General features: G+C 41.0%; 1 protein-coding gene across 1 annotated transcript in view; it reads left to right on the forward strand.

The window, feature by feature from the left end:
- Positions 1-7,153: 7,153 nt before the first annotated feature.
- pde4a (phosphodiesterase 4A, cAMP-specific) overlaps positions 7,154-23,876 on the forward strand; it is a 44,848-nt gene continuing 28,125 nt past the window's right edge. The window contains exon 1 of the mRNA XM_007560393.2: positions 7,154-8,143. Within this exon, the coding sequence (XP_007560455.1) occupies positions 7,848-8,143 (296 nt within the window). The 5' untranslated portion in view covers positions 7,154-7,847. The remainder of the gene's footprint in view (positions 8,144-23,876) is intronic.

The following is a 23,876-nucleotide window of genomic DNA, read 5'->3' on the forward strand; positions in this document are numbered from 1 at the left end:
TCTCAGTGGTGCCCAGTGTGTCCCTAAAGTGAAACACTGCCTCGCTTCCATGTTGCAACATTAACTCTTTGCCTCCGCCGCCTTCAGCTGTGCAGACATTCCAGGGAGAGCTCATCGGTTTGGAGGAAAACAAGAAAAACACTCACCGCTTCAGTTTGCCATCTTAATTGAGCTGAAAATCTCAAGGATTTTTGTATTTATTTTTTCTCCAGCTCTGCTCCAGAATTCGCCTGTAATTAGTGCGAGTCTGTGCAACGAGACTGACGTTACTCTTGGAGTCGTTTCGTCATGTAATATAACTAAAACACAAAGTCTTGCCTGTTCCGTTTTTTGCCATCTTTAGCAAACGAGTAAATACAAAGTTGGACACACGCACATGGAGTTTCACACACACACACACACACACACACACCAGCCGTAAGACTATTGCTCACTGTCAGGAAAGAGGTGAGGATTAATATTTCATGGCTCTCCGCTGGCAGAGAGTGGATCTATTTCTCGACATTCCCTGCTGTCCGCTGATTAGACTTCAACGAAGCCCAGAGGCCAATGACCATCTTCCTGTCGGACACTCACAGCTCCTGGCCTTCTTGTAAATTGCTTTAAAAAAAAAAGGAAAAAGAAAGGAGGCTTCCCTCCAGGTCAGATTAAGATCCTTTCAGTCTCGTGCACATACCTCACAACTAACATTAAAATCAAACTGGGGAGTATGCATAAAACCTGGTGTTTTTTTTTTTTTTTTCAGAGACTGCACAGCCATCTGTTCCACAAGTCAGACTGCTTGGCATTTCAATTATTCCTCACAAAATGAATGTATAACATGGAGAGCCATTTGATGAGGGTGGTCATAATAAATCAGATACTCACTAAATGAAGTGCACAGCTGATTCAGGCACTGAAGCCTTTCTCTCTCCCCCCCTCCCCCATATACAGACACACACACACACACACACAACGCAGAGAAGAGATCCAATCTGCACTGCAGTCTTTGGTCACTTTGTCGTCCATCCTTTCCGCTTTCATTATTAGCATTTTATTTATTCAGGGAACATTAAAATAATGCTAATGGTCTGGCAGCGTTTTTGTTTCTGTGACTTCATTTCATTTGGATTGCACTTTATGTTGAAGTGTAAACAGTTAAGCTGCTGGGGATGTTTCTGAAAGGTCTGAAATTGACCTAAATGGAACTGAAAGCACACCACAGTCTGTACGCTTTCTTTTTTCTTTTATTGGTTTGAGTTTGTTGTGAGGTTTTCATTACATGACCTTCAATTGTAAAAGAAAGACTATTATTCAAGATAAAGTGCAAGCACAGTTGCTATGCAGGGACATAAAATCCAATACTTCAGGAGTTTGGAGTCCTTGTTTTATCTCTGCTGAAGGAATTAATTGAGTTGTTTAACGGTCTGGAAACAATTCTTCAGGATGGAACTCTTTACAGGGAAATCAGACTCAGCTGAAAGAACAAATATTGTAATCATTTTAGTTTTAAGTTGCCCAACAAAAGTTTAATCTTATTTCAGCAAACTGAAACATAAATAATTTCACATACAGCTAACATCAGATACACATAAATGTATCAACATCATCTTAGGCTTGAGGAAAAATGCAAAGTTCTGAATTTTAAGGTGAAACACACACTCGCATTAATGGAATACAAAAATAAGAACAGGACATAAACCTAAATCAGAAAAGTTTAGTCTGATTTAATCTCAGGAAGTGAGGAAAAAAAATATGTATTATGTTTTTTTCATTCAGTGGAAGAAAAAAAAAATCTGTCTGCCATTCTTCCTGCATCACATTCCAGCTTTCTAAATATAAACTTGATGCACGACAACCGACGGTCTTCTCTCAAGAAAACATTCTTGAGTGTTTGTCAAGCTGCCCTCAATCAAAACAAACATTAATTTGCAGATTTATTCACTGGCTAAGAAGACACATTAAGTGCATCGAATCTTAAATGAAGAAGGCACGTATGGACCAGACTGAAGACATTACTCATGCTAGACTTGAAATCTGGGGTACAATTTTTTTCTTCTTTTTATTTAATTTGTGGCTCGGAGGCTTTTAAATTATGTGGAGTTTGAGGGTCGACATGTGAAGCCCGAGGAGAGCTTGGCTGAACGATATGCTCCATTCTCTAAAATCCCTATTGTGAACCGTCCCGCGGTATCAGTTTCTGACAGTATTTAACACGCACATTTCCCTCAAAGCCATGAATTCGGAGCAAAGCCGAGCATGTTTGACCTGTGCATTGTACAAACATAAAGATCAAGAGTGTTTGAGAGCTAAGATGAATTAGCGTCATTCGCGGATTTCGCCGAACAGCTTGGCATTTTTAGTAGGTTACAAAAATGCAACGAGAAAGCAAAGGAGCAGAGTGTCTTCAGCTGAGACAAATGTCTAATATTAGGCCTCCTCTGGCCCTTTAAAGACACTGACAAAATGATTAATGCTCTTCTGCATCACTGTGTTCTCCCTGCAAGCTTCTACAGCTCAGATCCTCCAACCACACTCTTACAGACTAATTAAGACTTTAACTTTCTCTATACAATATACGTTTCCGGATTCAGAAGCGATGTCAGTGTGTGGAGCGTGACTAAAGCAAGGCGAGCTTTGCAACAAGAACTCCATTCACTCCTAAAACATCCCCGAATGATGAAATCTAAGAGCAGAGTAAATGCGAGCCACTTTTCAAACCGATTTTATTGTCTACGAAAACGTTCCACTGCTTCATCAGAAGCGGCTCGATTCTTTCAGCTACATTTCTGTGCTCGTTTTTCATCCCGTACGTTCTGGTCATGGATGTTTTCCTGCTGTGTATTGGTTTCAACTTTAATACCTTAGCTCAAAGCAATATTTCCTCACATGAAGCAAGTAAAGCAGAATGGAAGTGTGTGGTCTTTTTTTTTTTCTAACTGACACTCAAGTGAAATGCAAGTGGAGTAATGTCTTAATTTGAGCCAAGCCGGATAGGAGAAGAGACAGAAGGCACATGAACAAGAGGGAAGCAGCTCCTTACAGAGTCAGCCTGCTTCGAAAGTCGGTAATTACAGTATAGACAGAATCCAGACTAGAAGTCTATAACACAGTGAGGCTGCATTTCTTATGGTAATGCGTTTGCTTCTCTCAGTAACACAAAACATACAAGCTTGATTGAATTTCCTTTTATGTTCTGAGCAAATTAAAGCCGCTAGCCATCTCAGGATGCTATTGGACAAGTTCAGCTAAAACATATGAAAACAAACAAACAAAAAAACAAAACCCCAGTCCAAATCAATCCCATTATGAGGCAATGCAATTCAATACATCAGATTTGGTAAATTAGTAAATATGAAAGGCCATTTTATGCACTTTGCAGATAAGGAAGTCAATAGAGTGTATAATTATTTTTACTTTGATTGAATTCGCCTCACGCTGTGTGTCTTAGGCAACAGAATAAGAAAGAAAAAAAAAAACTCCCCTTTTATCAGAAAGAAACTGGCAGCAACCATTAGGATGTCCAGTAATCTGCCTCCACTAGCTGGGAAACGACAGGAAGGACAGAAACATGAACACACAAACATAAGGCTAGGTTACAAATATGGTGTAAAACTAAAAAATACAGATAAACAAGTAAACGTACAACACTACAAACTCTTGTAAATTGTCATGGAGTGCTTCAAAATAAAAACAAACAAACAAAAAAAAAACAATAAAATGTGTTCATTGTGATTTTTTTGCTAAAGAGATAGTTTGTAGAAAAGTTAGAAATGATCATATAAAGGTATCAGTCAGGAGATGGCTACAAAAAAAGCTAAACATTATGTGTCTGTCCTGGCCCAGTTAAGAAATTTATCCAAAAGTTAAGAAGAAATATAACAAGACTCACATTTCTAAAATTGGACAAACATGTGATGCTTGGGCAGCTGTAAAAACAGCAACAGCTAATTGTGGATAAACTAAACTAAGCTAAACTAAACTAAACTAAACTAAGCTAAGCTAAGCTAAGCTAAACTAAACTAAACTAAACTAAACTAAACTAAACTAAACTAAACTAAACTAAACTAAAGCCACACATCACCAAAAGAACACACTACCCATAGTGCATATGCTCGAGTTACTCCCTTTCAAGACATTTTGTTAATGGAGTGACATCAAGAGTTTTTAATCATAAACAAACTTCTGTCAGAAAACTGAAGATGAAAAGGAATTTCTTTCCTGTATCACCTTGAGTTCAAGACATACCTCAAAAGTAGTAAAAAAAAAAGAAAAAAAAAGGCTACAGCAGAAGAAAATCAAAGATGTGAATTTGCATGATAATCGTGCAGAAGTAAATCTGAAAATCTGAGTTCAGCTAAGGAAAGCCGTGGGAATCCCTGACCTGATAGATTTGAAAAACCTTTACAAGTCAGAGTGGCAAACAGAGAGCAAAGGTCAGGGATGTCCACTGATAGAAATGTTAAAGGGGCAGAATAGATTAGCTCCAGGCCGCCCCAACCAAATGCTTTATAAAGAAAGGATTAGGGTCCTGTTTTACAATTTGAATGGAATCGATATTTGCCTCTCTATCAGAATTTTAAATTTTATGCAAAAATCTTGCAGCCAGACTTGTTAGTATTCCAGCAATAGTCTGGTGTTTCTGGGACAAAGTAACAACAACCCTCCCCACCCCCCCACACACACCCCTGTTTTTGTTGCTAATAGAAATCTTCGGCGCTTGAGGCAGCACCTTTTGGTAGAAATGGAGGAATGCTTTCAGTCGGCCCTGAGGAGAAGGTGGACTTGCAGGTAATTCATCCTGACGCTGCCTCCCAAGAGCAGCATTTTTCTAGTTACAGTACAGATTGGTGCAGATTGAACGCCGAAGCTGTGAGCAGAACACGACTCTCCATTCAGAACCCTCCACCGCACTGTCAGATGTGCTCTCTCTTATTGGAAATCAACTTTCTCAATTGAATGGCGTTATTGTTTTTTTTTAAGCATTAAAGCTCATTTAGCTTCCAAATCGTCCCTTTTGAGCTGTCAGGAATCGGGATTAGCAGATTAGAACGAGGAGCAGAAACATCCAGAGGTTTCTGGTTGTTAGTTTCAGTGACTTATGTCTTATCTGTTTTAGGGTCAGCAGTGGCAATAAGTAGAGCATTTCGGATGGCCTGTTTCTCCGCAGCCTTCTATTTGAATCTGAATATTATTTTAAGTCAAATCCAGAGCCGTGGAATGAGTCCAACAAATCACCAACAGGAAATATTTTAAGGAGGCAAGGATGTGTCTTCACTTTTATGCAACCTAAAATATTAGACTTCTAACTCACTTGCTGTCATAAGTAAATCTTCTATTATTATTTTTTTAATGATGTTTGAGGAAAGTTTCAAAGCTAAACTCAAATTATGTCTGAGCAGGTAAAATGAATTCTTACGCTGTTTCCCCTAAACCCCAATCTGTATCTGACCTAAAACTGACAAGATAGCTCAGTAATTTCAGTTACTTCATTGCAGTAAAAATCTGCTGAAGCAGAAAAGAAGATAAACCGTGTAATCCGGCTTTCGGGAATAAGAGCATTATTCGCAAAAGTGGCACTTTCATCACCGTGGCATTAACTTAACAGAAGATAGGTTTGAATTTCTGTAATTTAATGTACACAATTTGAGAACAATGATGAGAAATTGGTACTCATAAATGTCCTTACAATTAATTTGGCCTACATGGAAATTACCCTTTTTTAGACAAGAGAATCTGCCCAACAAACCAGGTGTTTTAATGAGCATTGGGGTCAGCTACTTGTTGCCAATCTAAGGAGTTGAATATGGCAATAGTTGGCAGAATTGAAACTGAGTTGGCAAAAATTGATATTTTTGATATTTTTGCATATCAAAAATATCCATAAAGCTACACATTTTACAACAATGTATCAATGTATTTCTGAGTATTTTGTAATGGAGTGACAGACCAGCATGGAGAGATGTTTTCAGTTTACTTACCGCAAAAAAAAAAAAAAATTAAAAATGCAACTTATGTTTATATTACTTACTGTACCCATAATTAAAACCCAGTGCAACAAATTGCCTCAAGAAGTTACCTAGAGTCCAACAATGTGCAATTTATTGTCAGTGGATAAAGTTCTGGGAAAGTTTAAAGCGGGCTTAACTCATTCAGTCATCCAATAAACCAACAAGTTGCCTAAGAAGAGCCCCGGGGTGTCTCTGGAGGAGCAACAGATGTACACAGCTCGACTGACTGTAAATTCAACATTCCATAAAGGAGAACAGAAAGCCTGTTTGTTGTTTGCTACAAGCATGTGAAGGGATTTACTCTGGTCAGATACCAAAATTAAACTCCATCACCTCCATGCATCTGTTGAGCACCACATACTCACAGTAAAACATGGTGATGGCAGCATCACACTGTAGTTTTCAGGGTATTTGATAGGCTAATATGGAAAACGACTTTTATACAGAGAGAACCACGATGGAGAGTTTATCGTGTTCATGTCGAGTCTCAGGCATTAAGATGACAACAAATATGACAGATGTTTAAGAGTTCTCGACTGTAAAAGAGTTACTTGAAAACTGCAGATATGCGCTGCTTTGTGTTGGCCCATTATATAAAATACCAAAGACATGCATTGACGTTTGTGGTTGTAAAGTAACAAAATAAGGAGAAAAAAATGTTTCAAAACTGTGAGTGTTTTTGCAAGGCGTTGATAACATCATACAAATGGCTGTGCTCATTAATTTTAGGCACAATGCGGCAAAAAAAACCCTCGTTCTGTTTGTCCAATTAGTTTGTTTTGTGTTAGGAAAATGCGCAGTGAACGGGCATGGGGCATAACGGATGCGCGCAAAGAGGAACAACCACCCATCCACCACAGAGAGAGAGAGCGAGGGAGAGGGAGGGAGAGGGCGCGCTGTGATGAGTCCAATGTTTGTCGTCGAACTCCAGCAAATATGAGGATGGGGAGATAATGGTCCACACTGAGAAGGATGACTGAAGCTCAGCAACTATCAGTTTGCGTCTTTTTATATATATCACATTTGGACTTAACACCTGAATCTTGAAAAATCTGGACCGCAAAGAACAAAAGATCGCATCTGGGTTTTGGACAATTCTTCGCACCATCCTAATTTATTTATTTATTTATTTATTTATTTATTTATTTATTTATTTATTTTTGAAGAGTGGGTATTAGAGTCCAGTTTTAGATTCTCGGATTGGTCATCTCTGTGGAGGGAATACTGGAGACCTCTGCGCTCGAGTTTGCGCACAAGGATGCCGTAGCTCCACACGAATCGTGATAGATGAAGTACTTTTTGAAATTGGCTTGGAGATTTTAGCTCGGCGGAGAGACACACGCACAGCAATAATAGCGCAACACACAGGGAGAGGAGCCAGCGCCGGCGTTCTTTGTGTCTTTGCAATAAGAGGCTGATAAAAAAGCAATAAATTCTCCAAAATAAACACTGTCATCCGGCTGTGCGCCATGGGCGATGAGGCGTCAAACTTCAGGAGACGCAGCAGGACCGGTGTCTCATCACCAAAACCCCAGACTAGTGAGGATCGCGGCCGAAAGGAGATTCTGGGATAAACTGAAACTGACCACCGCCGAAAACAATGAGATTAATGGCTTTCTGGATGGCTTGACAGGTTATCACTGTGACAGTTTTTGATGTTATTCAGAAAACAAGATCTGGGCTGTGCTGGACTTGGTCACTTTGATTTGTTCGCTCAGAGATCAAGTGGCAGAGAGGGAACATGAAATGATTCGCTTTTTTGCTTCAAACGCGCGATTACAGCCATATCATTTAGTCAATAAGTAAAAAAACAACAAAAAAATATATTAGTGTGTTATATTTTATTTTTTTTGCACAATGATGGAACCACCACCATGTTCGAAGAAGAGCCTTTCGCTGTCGCTCCCGGTTCCTCGGGAGGGACAGGCGACTCTGAAACCTCCACAGCATCTTTGGAGACAACCCCGGACCCCGATTAAAATCAAACACCGGGGATACTCCGACACCGACCGGCACCACCACCGGCACATGGAGCGCTCAGACGCCGTGGATACGAGTGACCGACCGGGACTGAAGAAGTCTCGGATGTCCTGGCCGTCCTCCTTCCACGGGACCACAAACACATCCATCGGAAACTGTGTCGGGAATAAACGGTAGGCGAGGAGGGAGCAGTGCGCATCCCAACCATCTCAATAATAGCCCATGGCAGAACCATAAGGCGTATGCGTAAACGGGGGAAGGAGGGGTGATGGTGGGGTGGAGAGTGGGGCATTTTAATGAGTGCGTAACAACGCGGTGCATGTGAAGGGTTAACCCATATGCCGGGGCTTTCTACCTGGAGGCGTGGGCTTTCGGTGCGTTATGCGTCCTTGGGCAAACTGTGTCAAATATGTGCCTGAAAAGGGAAAAATAAAATAAATGGAGAAAAAAAAAAAGCAGGCCGCCCACTCGTTACGCAGAATCAGCATCTGTAAAAAACCAGTAACAGTTTTGCAGTCCACATGCTACATGTACCTCGCGAAAGAGTAACAGGATGTGTGTCTGCGCGCGCTCCAGGCCTTTACGGTAGCGGGAGGTGGAGGTGGGGGGTGCTGGGTCTGTTGGAGCCCAAGCACATGGCAGAACCTGAATATGGGAAATGCTCTGACCTCTGACCTGCCGAGAGGGTTGAAATAAATAAATAAATAAATAAATAAATAGGGCAGTGACTGTAATGAGATGAGTGGAAATTATGCAGCGCTACCTGGACATGTGTCACCACCACACTGTCAACACAGATGGTTTCAGACAACATCTAATCTGGGCCACATGGCTGCTCTCTGATCAGACATGACAGCGAGATATTCGTTGCATCAACCAGAGGGCTCGGGCTGACACCGCGGACTTATACGAAGCCCAAACAGATAGAAAAATTGTACTATGCACGCCTACCTGCATACATCCTGGCCAAGCCACTTTTGAATTGAATTATATGAAGCATGTTCAGCAATAAAATTAGATTCAAGTCTTTTCATTAGGTGAATCGTGAAGCAATACAACCACTTTGTCCTTACTCAACAATTTGCCGTTTGCCTTGAAGCCAACAGGGTTTTTTTTTTTTTCTTCTTTTCTTAGCTGCTTCTTTTTAGTGCAGTAAAATGCACAGTCTGTTCAATATGAGGTAGGTTTGCAGTTAAATGACTCATTTTTATGAGATTATCTGAGGACGGCCAAGGCCTGTGCTGAATTATCAGTTTTAAGTCAGTCTTCTGTGGTTCTTTCAAATGCGACTAGAAGTTGACATGAATGATGACAAAAAGGTGGGTCAGGCAGTTAATGCGTGTTTTTCTTTTACTACTGCCATTAATTTAATGACACAGACGGCCAGCCCAGCTGGCCCCAGGGAGCACAGGGAACAAGTCCAGCTGACTAGAGGAAAGCCGGATATGTGTTTCAGGCCCCCGGACATGCGCTGAGGGGGTCCAATTTTTAGTGCATTGGGTCTTACTCGGCCTGCCCCTCTCCCTATGTGGGCGGTGAGAGAGGGAAAGAGAGCAAGAGAGAGTTGGAAATAATTTGATTCCAGCTCTCTGTGCTCACCATGTCGGCTCCAACTGTTCGTGTTCACGTCGGTGCATCGTAGCGCATGAGGTGCAGTGTGCGATCTATGGTGTGTTTTGCGATACACACTGGTCAGGAAGGCACCGAGCGGCCACGGTTGCCAGAGAAATGTTGCGTGTCCAGAGTAGTGGTGAAATGAGGCTTGCTGAGTGTGTTTGTGTGTGTGTGGAGGCATATGTGTGGGATGTGCACAGGTTGATGCCTGACCTGTAGTCCGTATGGTTGCCATTAAACCTGACATTATCTCTTCTCATATCAATGGGAGATCAGAGGGATTTCTGTTGTGTTATTACTGTCATTCTTCTATATTACAGGGACAATGAATTCCTCCTCTATGATTACTTCAGGATGAGGAATGCTTTGAGGAGATGCCTCATCCTGGCTTTGTTTTCATCATCCTTCATGAAATCCATGTTGATGCAGCAGCTCTGTGTTTTCAGCCGTTGGCTATGTTAGGTTAAATCTGGCCTATTGAATACAGATCAGCTTGTATAAACTGGGGGGGGGGGTAACCTGCATACGCTTATTTACATGAGCAGAAGGGATAGGAATGTGGGCTTAGCAGGACAGCAGACCAACAAAGAAACCTGTAGGAAATCTCAAGGTCAGCTTCTGCGATTGGAGCTTCAGAAAACATCAGTCAGTAAAAGTCAGTCTGTCACGGCATATCTTTAAATAATTCAGAACAGGTTTACATATGGGCATTAATGGCACATTTATTTTGAGCTTCTAAGGATGCATTGAATATGTCTTTCCAGACTGGAATGATTGTGTACATTTTCTGTGATTTTCACACGCACACACACACACACGCACGCACGCACGCACGCACGCACGCACACACATAAAATAAATAAACAGCAGTAATAGGCTTCACAAGTTTGAATTCTTTAATCCATACTTCAAAATTAGTCAGGCTCAAACAAATACGTGTATCAAGATGTGGTTGAATTTTAGCAGATTTCACCTCAACCACATGTTGTTTACCCATCAGTAACATCCTGCTATGTTACTGACATTTTATCACGTTAATTTAAATCAGTTGGTTTCAGCTGATGGGTGGAAACCAACCCATCGCCCTGTCGGGTTGAAGTTGACCAGTCCGAGGCCCTAGCCTGTCATAAACTGGTACCTACTGTTTCACTCTCCACGGTGAATCAACTTTACAATCCAAGTGGAATGAGTGGGTACCGGCCAAAAAAGAAGCGCCTGCTCCAAAATCAACATCTTTAAGCTCTTCTGAAACCTCAATGGTCAGAGGGCACAGCGTCTGAAGAATGCTAGAATGAGTCAAGCTGAACCTTGTAAGCTGTAAAAGCTGTCAAACATGATGGTAGCATCACACTGATGGTTTGTTTTGAATTCTTCTGTACTGGCAGCACAGTAGGACTTTATGTCAAATCAGCTTCTATGTGACGGAAACCTGGATGTGGTTCGGCATTCCAGAAATGACACCAAACAGACATCAAAAGTGATGTTGGTGTAGATAAATCTTTCCAACCCCACTGGAAGTTTGTGGACTAACCTGAAATACCAGGTTTGTTGGAGGAAAGCAGTTCTGCTGAGAGCTCAAATGTTCATCAGGAACTATGCCAGGACCTTGTCCAAAGCTACATGATACTATTAGGAGTATGTTAATATGTTCAAGTCGGTATGTATAGTTTTTACCAGATTAGAGAACGAAAAATACAATAACTATAGATGTGTTCCCCACTTTTTCGTTTTGGCCATTAACGTTTGGGCTGCTGTATAATCATCTTGAAAAAAAAAATGGCTAAAACCTAGTTATGCTTTGTAAACTTCTGACCCATGCTGTAGGATTTCAGTGCTTTTATCTGGCCCCAATCATGTTTTCTTTTTTTTTTTTCATGTAACATCTAATCAGCCTAGGAACACTGAGTATTTTCATGTAGCGGAGAGGGGAGGGGGGCAATGATTGGTCCTTGGTTTTGTCGAGAACTGGCTGACCCAGAGCGCGACCTCGGTGTCTCAGAGAAGCACACTGTTCAATCAAAGGAGGGACGGTCAAGACCTCGTCTTGCAGCTCCAAAGATCAATGATCCTGAAAGCTGCTGGAGGGAAAGCCTCACGCAAGGTTTAAGCGAGAAACAGATTGAGATGTGCAGCTGTGGCAGAATCCCCTCGAAAACAAACTGATCTTAACTCTCATGAGTCTGGGGATGAGAGAATCCGGGTGCCGTTCCGCATACCTCCTTGAAGAATCCGTCTTTCCGGTTGTTTTCGCTCGTCTGTTTCTGTGCCTATGTTATAGCCTACAAAATGGCAGTCTTAGTGGCAATCAGCTTCCCCCGAGAGAATCCATTTGCCTCCTCCTTACATCCCCGATGCCTTTTGTTCAGCCGTCTCATCAGCTCTTTCATAAGAGGAAGCTGATATGAGCGTATCAGTCATCAGGTCCCGTCCCCTCTACGAGCCCTGGGAAGTTTTAACACCCAAATAACGTACTGACAAAGACAGAGCAGCAGGTCATCGTACAAATCTGCTGAAATGGGTATTTGTCTTAACCCTGCTACTGAAAAAAAACAACGACAAAGTGTATCAATATGAAGAAGAACCCACTGGATTTACATCAGGAGTGGCGGAGCTATGAAGTGAAATGGATGTGCTGAAAAGAAGGGAAGCCTTCACAGAGTCGACTCGCAGCAGAGAACTGGATTTCTGTTCAGTTGTCTGTAGCAATTTCAAACCAAAGCTTTTCCCCACCAATCACCTCAGGCTATCTTAAGATTTTGTATCCCATAAGCTACAAATCCAGCTCAAATTTGTAACCCAGAGCTGCCTTTTTTTTCTTTTTCTTTCTTTGCTTATTTGTTTGCTTCTTTCTGTTTCTTGCTCGACTGACCGGCCGGCCGCCACAATAATTTCGATCATAATGAGGAACAGCTTCGGCTAATTACCTAACAGCTGTATCTCGAAGTTAATCATACGTTTACATTCCTAGAAATAATAAGAAGTCCCCACTCTGAGGGTGTTCCTCCTAGTAAATGTGTTTTAATAGCACTAAGTAATGCACCTCTTATCTCATTTGTGTGCAGAAACCATCTGTTTAAGCTACAGATTGTGCTCCTCGGTGAATACATCATGCTTCCTCTTTACTCTCGGAGCTAATTAGTATCCGGAGGCGGTGCGTGTGCTGGAACGCCACTCGCTACTGGCCGGGCTCAGGCAGATCCCAGGAAAACCTTCCCATGAAATCCCTTTTGCTTTAACACAGGGATGACACCAAACAGGTGCGTGTGTGTGTGTGTGTGTGCGTGTGTGTGTGTGTGTGTGCTCCAGGGCAGAGCGTGCAGCCTTCACCCGAGGTCTCTTTCTTGTGTGTGAAAGCCTTCTTGTGCGTATAGCCTCTCGCTGACACTCAGGCCGCCGGTTTTGCACATTCAGCCGGTTGTGTGAACCCAGCAGAAACAACGACATCCGTGCATTTTAATTACCGTCACACCATCGCATTAAAGTAGTGATTGGTCAATTTTTATTTATTTATTTATTTATTTATTTATTTATTTGCTTTTCACAAGTGGTGACTGGGCAGCGATCCCAGTGGGAGCAGACAAAAGAGAGCTGCAGCATGAGGCACAACCAGTCAACCTGCATGCTACCACCATTATCTCCCCCATTCGATGGAGATTGTCCGCTTTCATTTTATTTCAAACAAATCCTTAGTCCCTTCTCATTCTGGATTCATGTCCATTAATTCCCCTTCATTGAACTTTCTGTCTTTATTATGCTCCACTTTCCCCTGTTTCATTCAAGATAGCTTAGTGATTTTGATAAGCCTGAAGCTACTTTCTCCCCCTCTTTCGTCTGATAATATTGTTCAAATCTGGCTTTTGTCCATTCAGACAATAGCCTTTGATTTTTACCTCACTCTAAATGGGAGATATTGATTCCATCCTTGTTTTTGTTTTTTTCTCATAGTTTTTTTTTTCTCTTTTCACCATGTGCTCCCCTCATCATCGCCCCTTCTTCTCATTGGCTCCCCGCTGCCTCTGAGATCGTTTCTGATAGTCTTCTTATTGCTTACAGCGGCATTTAGCGCACTATCATGCATCTATCATTTCATCCCACACGCTCTCTATTGTCCTTTAACATCCTTTGTGGCTTGCAACAACCCTACCGCACACATATTTCATCTTTCTGTCTTCATGAGGATATTTGCATTGAGTTCCATTCCTTTCTCATTGTTTTCCACATCCTAACCCTGACCATTACCCTAAAGCTAACTGTAAAGCTAACCACTATCAGTACATGACAAACCCTAAAACAAACCTAAGCTTAATCCACACCTTAGTCCTAAACATAAACCGTAACCCAAAAACCATCACTATTTTTTATGGTTGTGTGGATCTTCACACCATATTATTTTTATTTTATTTTAAAAATTGAGCTTACAACATTAGAATTGCAAAAACACACATACTATTCCTGAAGTAAAATCTGATAGAAAATCTTTACATTAAAGTGAAGACATTTTTTTGATTAAATCAAACATCTTTACATATCTCTTGCGCTAAGGATCATATTGGGAACAAACACTGTCTTTGTGTGGCTGGAAATCAGCCGACATAAAAAAAATGGAGTTCAAACAGACCTAGACATCAAAGAGAAGTCTGTTTGATGGGAAAAAAGATTTTTTTCCCACTTGCTCTGAAGTGTAAAAACAAACCTCCTTTAAACCCAATTTCAAATCACTTTCTCGTTGGATTTATTCTTCCTATGTCAGAAAATAAACCTTTTTAGCTCCAGTAACAGTAATTTATTCTTCCGCCCCATTGACGAAGAACTGAGAAGGAAAAAAAAGAAAGAAAAAAAAAAACCTTTTGAGTGAAATCAAATTGCCCTCTTGAAACCAAGATAGAGGTCCTCAATGCTGAAAAATGATTTAAATGTCAAAATGTGCAGTTTCAGAATATGGGAGTCTTTTTTTCTTTTTTTTCTTTTTGGCTCTGAGCAAATACATGGCTGAATTAAAAACTGCACACTGACACAGCTGCTGTGCTTCCAGTAGACGAAATTTCTCAGAAGCAGCGGTGTTCTGCTTTAGTGGTAGCAAGAAATGACTTTTTTTTTTTTCTGATGCTGGGACACAAAGTGATGCCACGAGGGGAGGGCAACTCCTTCTGATATGTGCTTTAGGCTGCTGTCTGAGTGAAGATCTGTCTAAATGACTGAAACTGACAATCCCTCTGTCAGCTGTGTGTCACTGAAGCGTGCACACGGCGGAGCAGAGAGAACAAATGTAAGGCTGTGCGGCGGTGCGTCGTGTCCGAACCGCTGAGTGACTGGCGAGGGGAAGTGCAGAGCAGCTCGTCGGAAAACTCACAACAAATCAGAGCTGGGTGACATGAAGGCGTGCACCTGGAGACCGCGCTTCGTGCCGAGAGACTCGCTTTAAGACGGCTGGAGCCAACGTCTCATCTGAGGTCTCAGATGAGATCTCCTGCCTGTGGAGGCTTTTCTTGCCCAAATATTCCTGGCACGGTCAGCCTCACTGGACAGCTTTAAAAGGGAGTCTTTCCTGTTTGGAGTAACCGGACAGATGGCTTTACTGTGTTCATCGTGGCCTTCTCCAACGTTTCTGACAACAAAAAAAAAAAAAGAAGAAGCTTTGATCAGATTGTCCTTTTTGTATTGTTCATGCTCAATAATTTTTTTCTCAGTGCATCATTAACACCGCCGACAGATTGAGAGTGTGACCCAGGCAGGGTTAGAGGACAAAACAAAACAAAACAAAAAAAAGTTTGTTTTACCCACTGCTGGTGTCGTACAACTCGCTGAAAGTGCTTTTATTTGAGCTTACATGCTGATAATTCAAACAGTTTCAGCATGAGAGCTCCCTAAATGTGCCAATGAATATTTCATAGTGTGCTAATTTAGAAAATAGACAAAACAAATCAGGCAGTGAATGCTGATTGCTCTCTGAATCTCTTGAAGGAAAGAAGACTGTTTTGAAATTCACAGTAAGAAACAAAAGCTAAACGCGGTGCCACGCAGAACAGAGAAGTCAGGCTTGTATAGATGCTTTTGTGTCTATATTTTTATACCATTCATGTGATGTAAGCAATAAAAAGTACATATGATGATATTTTAGCAGAGAATCTCTCTTTTTTCACTTAAAAGTGTATTTTTTTTCAAAACCTGCTCATGGAAGCCATTAAAATCAGGTTAAATTGTAAAAGTACAACTACTTTAACTTTTTTTCCGTTCATGAAGAATTGTGTTTAAATGCTAGGGCAAAGCAAAAGATGTTGAGTCCATGAAGACGGACATGTAGAAAGACATAGTTTCTGAAAAAAGCTTCTTAGTTTGAATTATTACATTTTCAAAACGTAAAAATAAACAAAACAAAACAAAAATAACAGAGTCCTCTTACAGGACAGGACCTCTTCCAGTAGTGCCATGAATTTTTCTACAATCATCCTCCCATCAACTTCCATGTCCCTGCTGGGAAAACGCATCATCAGAGCATGATGCTGCCACCACCACGTTTCACAGTGAGGTGAGGTGTGTTCCAGGTGAAGTGCAGTGGTCACCCAGAACTCTGGACGGGTTGCAAAGTGCTCTCTGAAACGCTGTGTTTTTTTTTTTTCTCTTCATGATGCTGTTTTGTTTACATCACGGAGGACCAAAAGGACAATCTGATCGACACTTTTTAATGTAAATCACATAAAATCCTAATCAATTACATTCCCATCTGTGGTTGCATTGTGTCAAAACTTGGCGTATGTTTTGCGGTGTGCTGCACAATGTACATCTAACACACGTAGTTAAGGTCTGTGGGACTCATACGGGTGTCTGGCTGGAAAATCGTGCATACCTCGGTTTCCTGTGTTTTTAAAAGAGCCGCTGTTCCATGTCCTGACCTCTGCTAAGTCAAGTGTGAGCCTCACAACCTGCCAAAACATTTCTTGTAGGTCATGTTCATGTTCACACATTAAGGGGAAATGTGCAGACTGTTGGAGGGCAGAAAGAGGAGAAAAACATGCCTCAAAGGTCCAGGGTGGTATTTTTGTGTCACGCTTCTCTCCAGTCTGACTTTTTGACATTTTGAAGAGGCTTCTTCTCCTTTAGTTTGAGGTAAAACGCTGTCCTTTAATCTTTTTCTTCATTATGCAGTTTACCAAGTCTGGATGGGATTTCTGAAAGATGCTTCAGCTGAACGGGAGATGTGTGTTACCTCCAACAAAGTCGGAGTAATTAGGACAAATGAGGCCTTGGGTTTCTCTTTGTGTGCTTATTTCTGATTCAAGGGCTTATTGTATGATTACTTGTGTGGATTGGGGGTTTTGTTGCGTGAGGCTTCCTTAACGGAGATCAGAACCGACGCCTCTCTCTGTGCATTTTTCCTCTCAAGAGCTTCTTTTTTTTTGTTTTGTTTTGTTTTTGGCTTGTTTCCTCAAGAAAATCCAAAAAGCTTTCTGATGCAATTCACAGCAGAGATGGTACCCAACCAAAATTTGCAACGTCCCAAAACCGAGCTCCTGTTTGCGGCAACAAACTCCAAACGCAAAGATCCGGTATCCAGCGGAATCCAAACTAGTTATTTCTTGGAGGAAGAGGACACCCCTGCTCAGATGTCAATATTATCAGCTTTAACTGGCAGACTTCATCAAATAGGTGGGATGAGAGAAACCGAATCCATAGAGAGGCTGTTAGGATAAAGAGAGTGGAAATAAGGTAAGTGTGGTAAAAAGAAAAAAAAAAAAGAGAAAAATGAGGCAGAAGCACACGTGTGTTTCAAGGACAGAAAATGAAGATGCCTCTCTTCACAGATGACTGACAATTGTGTGTTTTGTCAGATAAAATTTCATGCAATATCTGTCTGCAATTGGTCGCACTCGTCGCCACTCATGGCCACAGTTGCACAAACCAGCGGTGTTGTGTACATCAACGCCGGCCTTCCTCTATCCCAGGGTGCTATAAATAGGAGGAGAGAAGCCCGCGGCTCTCAATGTAATGAGATTAAACCAAACCAGCCTCAGCTTGCACTGTTTTATTGAGCTTGATTTCAGTTTCTATTCCATATTCCAGTATGTATATTGAAGATATTGATTGTGGCTGCTGCCTCTGCAAGCTAAACCGAGTCCACGGAGGAGCCTTTTTTGCTCAGGCATCAGTGTGTTGTGCTGGTTTGGGAGGGCGTGCATATGGGGTGGCAGATAAAGGCACAACCGAGAGATGAGTGATAATGGGTAAGACTCGTCTTGCACCCTGTAGGGGATGGCACATAAAGAGGCGCTCATCATCGTGGTAAAGTGTTTGTCACCATGCAGGAGCGTCATGAAGCGTCAACCTCTGATTTGAAATTAAATCTCCTGTTTGCTTCTTGACTTTTTTGCAGCTGTTTTTCCTCTCTCTCTCTCTTTCTCCAGTGGAAAAACAAAAGCCAACCGCAGTACGTAATTCTCCCGCGCTGCTTTCGTATAAAGGCAGACGGCGAGTCACTTTGGCACAATTAATTGTGGATGCCTGTGCATGAGCATGTGTTTGGGTGAATGCTTCCTTTTGTGAGACGAAAAAGTGTCTGGGGACACGGAGAGTGGGAGACGTGCATTCTGTTTAGACATACTGCTGACTCTCGCAGCCCATATTCCCAAAGTCTGACATTTTCAGACGGTCTGCTAGACTCCGACTGCTATTTCTATCACAAGCAGGGCTCATTACCCAGTCTCAGCGTCTTCCTCCATCATACCGCCATCAGTTATGGAGAACATGGCTCCACATGTTCAGTCAGTTCTCTGCTGATAAATATACTACAAGTCACTAATCTACCACTTCTGTTCCCATTAGCAGCAAACACTGCAATATCATAACAACGTGGACAGATGAAAAAGGGGAGGGAGAAAGACGGCAGCTCAATCTATCTTTGGATTTAAACCCACCGTGAAGATGACAGGAAAACATTCGTCACTCACAAGCTTTTATTTTTTATGGCTTTCGGTTTTTCATTCAGTCTGAATTCGGCAACCGGTCGATAAGAGAATGAATAGTGGCGCTGAACTCTGTTCAGGTCTCTATGAGACAAAACATAAGCAAAGAAATAGCAAAAGTTTTGTTTGTCACATGAAGTGAAAAAGGAAAAACAACGCCACCGAATGAGGGTAATCAAAGTTCTCTTGCTTTAAAAAGAGAGCGAATCCAAACGAGGCACAAGAGGGCAGGGAGCAGCATGGCATTAAAATGACAGACAGATTGACTCATCAGACAAGCTCCGCTTTAAGGCAATGGCCCCGAGGCAGTTTCACCATAAATGAATCTCTACTGACAAGCCTGCCTTTTTCCTACTAATGCAGTCTCATTGCTATCCAGGATAATCATGCTCATTTCCTTATTGTTCTCTAACTAAAATGACTGTCCCAAGCAGTGCCTATTATTATTTTTTTATTAGCATTATAAGAGCAAGTCAAATGCAGTTCATTTTGTCTAATTGCTTGGTCTTTTCCAGGTACACTTTGTGAATAAATTAATGCAAAACAAAATAACATGACAAATAATTCAGCTTAACTGAAAATTATGTTAGATTTTTACTTTTTCTTTACTATAAAGTATGCTATACTTATTTAGGTATTTTTAAATACTGATAATATAGATGTGGACAAATATATATAATTGTGGGGACACATTTATTTTAATGAAGAATTTTTTAAATGAATGAAGTCAAAACATTTTTGACATTTATACCCCACTTTGCACTTTTCTTAAGCTAATTACATTTGAACTAATTTCTAATTAGTAATTCGCGACTTTTTGTTTCCCTGGGGTTTAAATATGATGTGACACGTTGGCTGGTTTGTCTTATCTGCTGGCCAACAGGCAGGATGATAAGCCAAGTTTTTTCTTTTGTCACCATATTGAGAAACATGGTAAGTGTGGTAAAAACAATGTCAGGCGCTCACTGTTAGAGAACTGCAACAAAGAGTGGCATCTTGACATCACCATGTTTCCAGAACAACCATCAGAAAACATGCCAAACATCTGTTTGGGGTCGAAGATCAGCTGCTTCTGTCCTACATTCATAATGTAAACAGGAGAAGTTTCCTATACTCGTTTGGTGCTTTAATTGCGACTGTGCTTTGGTCAGGTGAGACTAAGACTGAGGTCTCCATGTTGCTCTGGACACCTCACCGTTAAGTGCGGTGGAGGATGTGTAATGCTGTGGGCCTGTTTCTATTCGCTGTGAACTTTGGCAGAGTATGTGACGTTATTGAATCAAAGTCTGGTAGTCAGTGGCCATCTGTCTTTGTAAACAAGATAATTATCAAAAACATATGTCTAAATATAAATAAAAGCTAGCTCTTCAGTCCTGACACATAAATCTTGCTGAAAACCTGCTTACCGATTTGTGAGCTGACAGCAGGAGTAGCACTAGCAATGAAACATGCACTGAAATTGGACACACAAAAAAAGGGTTTATGTCAGCATGTGCTTAAGTAATTTTAAAATACCAGTCAAAACTTTCACTTCCTATTTTGGTCACATTGACATATCATATTATTTCCATTCTGTGATGCTTTAAAGCTTTTGCTAAATTTGACCTTGAGAGTATCTCTGTCAGAGTTCAGCCGTGAGGGTCTGGCAGACAAACAGACTTCAACATAGAGATTAAATCTTTCCCCCATAGCGCTTATGTTTTTACCACTTTCTTTTTTCAGGCTGCGACCGAACCCTTCTTTATATTAAACCCCTTTCCTTCACTGAGTTCCATCCAAATTTAATCTCAGTTTTAAATTGATCTCCTCACCAGAAAACAGGAGTAGAAACTTTAAGGCTGTTACAATTTGCTTTATACTGTTTTACCACCATTGGCAACATAATCTGTCTTTAATAAAAACCGGAGTAATTGAGTGAAATCTGCCTCATCATCTCTGTAACTGAATTGTCTTTAACCCCCCAAACATAATGTATGCATAGTGCTTTATATCAAGTAAAACAAACTCGCTCTAAAGACTCATTCTGGATATCACAACGCACATTAATGAGGAAATAATGCACGCTCAGATGTAAACATGTTTGATCCTGCTGCAGATTTACAAATTAAAATGTGCACTAAAGCAGAAATGTGCACATGCCAGCTCCCTCAGAACTCTAACAAGTCATCTGTAAGTTTGAGAAGATAAAATCTGTTTCATTTGCCGTTCTCATTTCCAAAATTATAACCAGAGGAACAAACCCACTCAATGAAGGAGACATGGAACTGAGGCAGTCGACTTTATAAGTCCAGAACAATGTAGCCTGCGGAGGCAAAACAGAAAGCATTCAAAATTACAACTGAGGTGACAACAGTTAAATGAGCATCGATACAAGATTATCCTCTGCTGTGCTATGTCTGATGGGCAAAGCCTTTATTGGATCATTCGCGTTCTGCTGAGAGGATCAGGAGATAAACACAGATGTACAGTTGGAGTATGGCCTCTCTTGGCTGTTATCTTCAACAGACTTCGAAAGCCTAAAATGGCACTTGTTTGCTGCCAGAGAATCAGAATGATCTATTAATACTTGTTCACTTTGTGGAGTTGTGAAAGAAAAGTTCTCCTGGTCTTGATAAGTCATTTTTAGACACAGGAAAACAGCCTAGTTGAGTTCACTTTAATTAAAATAAATGAATCTGAATCTTGCTTATGGCTGCAAAAGTCTTGTATTTTTATTCTGCGGATGTGAGGTTTTAACCTCTAACCATCTCTGCCTCTGTTCCATTGACAGAGGATATAAATGTTCTTCCTTTTAAAAATAACAAGGAAAACTGTAAGCATGCTTTATGCATATTTCAAGCATTTGGCCCAAAGAGAAAGAACGCTTCCTCAGTGAAATTCCACCTATATAACTCTGATGTCAAAGCTTGGAAATTTTGCTGAAGTCAGAATCTGTTCAGATTCTGCAAGAAATTCGACATGCGTCTGGTTGCTTTGTTACCTTTGTTTCAATTTTGTTTTTAAGTGTCCACCAGTGGCGAGGTCAGACTTTTAGTTGGTTATCATACTTTTTTTTTTTTTCCACAGCCATCATAACATTTTTCCAGTCTGAAATTTATTAGCGCTAAATGTTTGTAAGCTTCGTCTCAAATAATGTGTTGACCGTAAAAAAACATGATGCACTGTGACATTCATGTTTAATTCAAAGCAGTGGTGTGCGTCGTAACAGAGCTGCTAGCATGCCTTTAGATTCTTAATGCTGTTATTTAAAAATGGATATAATGACTCTGACAGCTGTCACATGACAATTGAATTATCATCCGAATCTGTGGATCCCCTCAGGCCTAAAGGGTGGACTGTGGAGTTCAACCCAAAAACATTTTTTTCCCCTCTTGTTTTATCCTAAAGCTGTTAGATTTTAGGCTTCCTTCACATCGTTTATCTGCCAAAAGACATGGCCTGCTGGTGGACACGGTGGAGCCACATAATTCCTCCTAAGAGCCATGTAATTCCCTGAGGGGTTAGCTGAGAACATAACAGGCCTGAAAACAGATCAAATAGTGGACAGGCAAGTGGCTAACATGCTGGCAAGTCAACTTCAAAAGTGTAAAACTGTCAGTGTTGTCCTCTCAGCTCGTCTCTGTCAGAGCTACCCTCAAAGTGTCCAAAAAAGAGGGAGGTGTGACTTTATTTTTAATGCTTAAAAAAAAAGAAAAGAAAAGAAAAGAAGAAGCTCACAGCACGACGTCGAACACCTAAAAGAAGGAACTATGTGCAAAACAGATAAGCAGGAAGAAATTGCTCAGCCTCATGTTCAGGCACAACATCGACGCGCTACGGTGCGATTCAGAGCGTGAAGCTAAATGGTCCATTTCACATGTGTTCAAATCGACCTTGAACACTTTCACGCTTGGCTGCACCGTGCCCTGCATTTATTTTTGCATCACATTATATCCGTAATTATCTATCATTCGGGGGTAATATTCGGCAAATCGCCTTTGTTCTGGAGAAACGACTGTGATGAATGGGATGCCAGGGCTGCTTATTAGGCTGCAGTTCATATCTAGATTGAATTCAATATGACAGAATGTGAAATTGCAGAAATGATATGGACATTTTTTGTCTCATGAAATTCAAATCAGAGTTTACCCTCCCACAATAATAATAAAAAAAAGGATTCTGTTTTCGCATTTTACAGTTTTAGTTTTTCCAGATCATCAGACAAAATATTTGTCTCAGACATGGGTAAACTAACAGGTTTCCAAAGTAACACGTGTATGGTTGCACAAGCCTCATCCAAGTCTGATTAGATTTGTAGAATTAAAAAGAATCACTGAAATGGATCTAAAAGAAACAACACATCATGACCAGGTCTAAAGAAATCAGAAAAAAAGAAAAATCAAAAGATCAAAAGTCCAACAGGTGAGAATCATTCTCCACAAATAAAGAAAATATGGAAAATTGGTACCAGGACAAAGATGCCAACCTACCTACAGAGCTCATCTAGGAGGTCATATGGAGACCCGATGCAACATGTAAAGCTCTGTAGACTAATGACACACTAGTAGAACTTCTTGGCTGGTGCGAGTCCAGTTTCATTATTTCAGTCAAACGTGTTGGCGATAATGTTAAAGGTTTGAAACAGGATGACCTGCTGTAACTGGAAGAACCAGGAATTTAGGTCTCTTCCAGAAAACCCCGAACGTCGCCTAAAGCTCATCTGCACTTGCGTTATGCAGCAGGAGGAGAGTGATCGAGAGCGACTTGGCATGGTCCGGATTTAAACCCTACTGAGATGCTGTGGGATGACCTTAAAAAAAGGCCCGTCGTGTTTTAACAGCTCTCAAATGGGGCTGAATCAAAGCAGTTCACACACGGAAGAGAGGGGCAACATTCCTTCACGTAAATATGTAAGACTCATTGTCAGCTAAGGCAAAGAGTTTTAGGTTTTTACTTTCTCGCATTGGTGCAGATTGAATTAAAGAGGCTTTTTTCCTCTAAAAAACCCCCATCAAGTTAATATCTGAAAGTTGCTTTTTGTATTTGAATATTATTTTCTAATTATCTGAAACACGATCAAGTAATCCATAAGAGGGAAAATACATTTTCATAGATAGATAGGTAGATAGACAGACAGCAGACTAAGTGAAAACAGGATTACATTAACAGTCTGATGGTGGAGAGGAAGGAACAGTGCCACAGTGACATAAAGGTAGCTCCCGATGACTCACACCTCTCTCTCTCTCTCTTTCTCTCTTTTCCTTTTCTTCCTCTCTCTCCCATCTGGAATAAAATAAAAGGACCAGCAGCTCCAGCCTGCAGAGAGTCAGTTACGGGTGATGTGCTAAAAATACTG

This window comes from Poecilia formosa, unplaced genomic scaffold, assembly GCF_000485575.1.
Source record: "Poecilia formosa unplaced genomic scaffold, Poecilia_formosa-5.1.2 Scaffold115, whole genome shotgun sequence".
In the NCBI taxonomy this organism is placed as follows: domain Eukaryota; kingdom Metazoa; phylum Chordata; class Actinopteri; order Cyprinodontiformes; family Poeciliidae; genus Poecilia; species Poecilia formosa.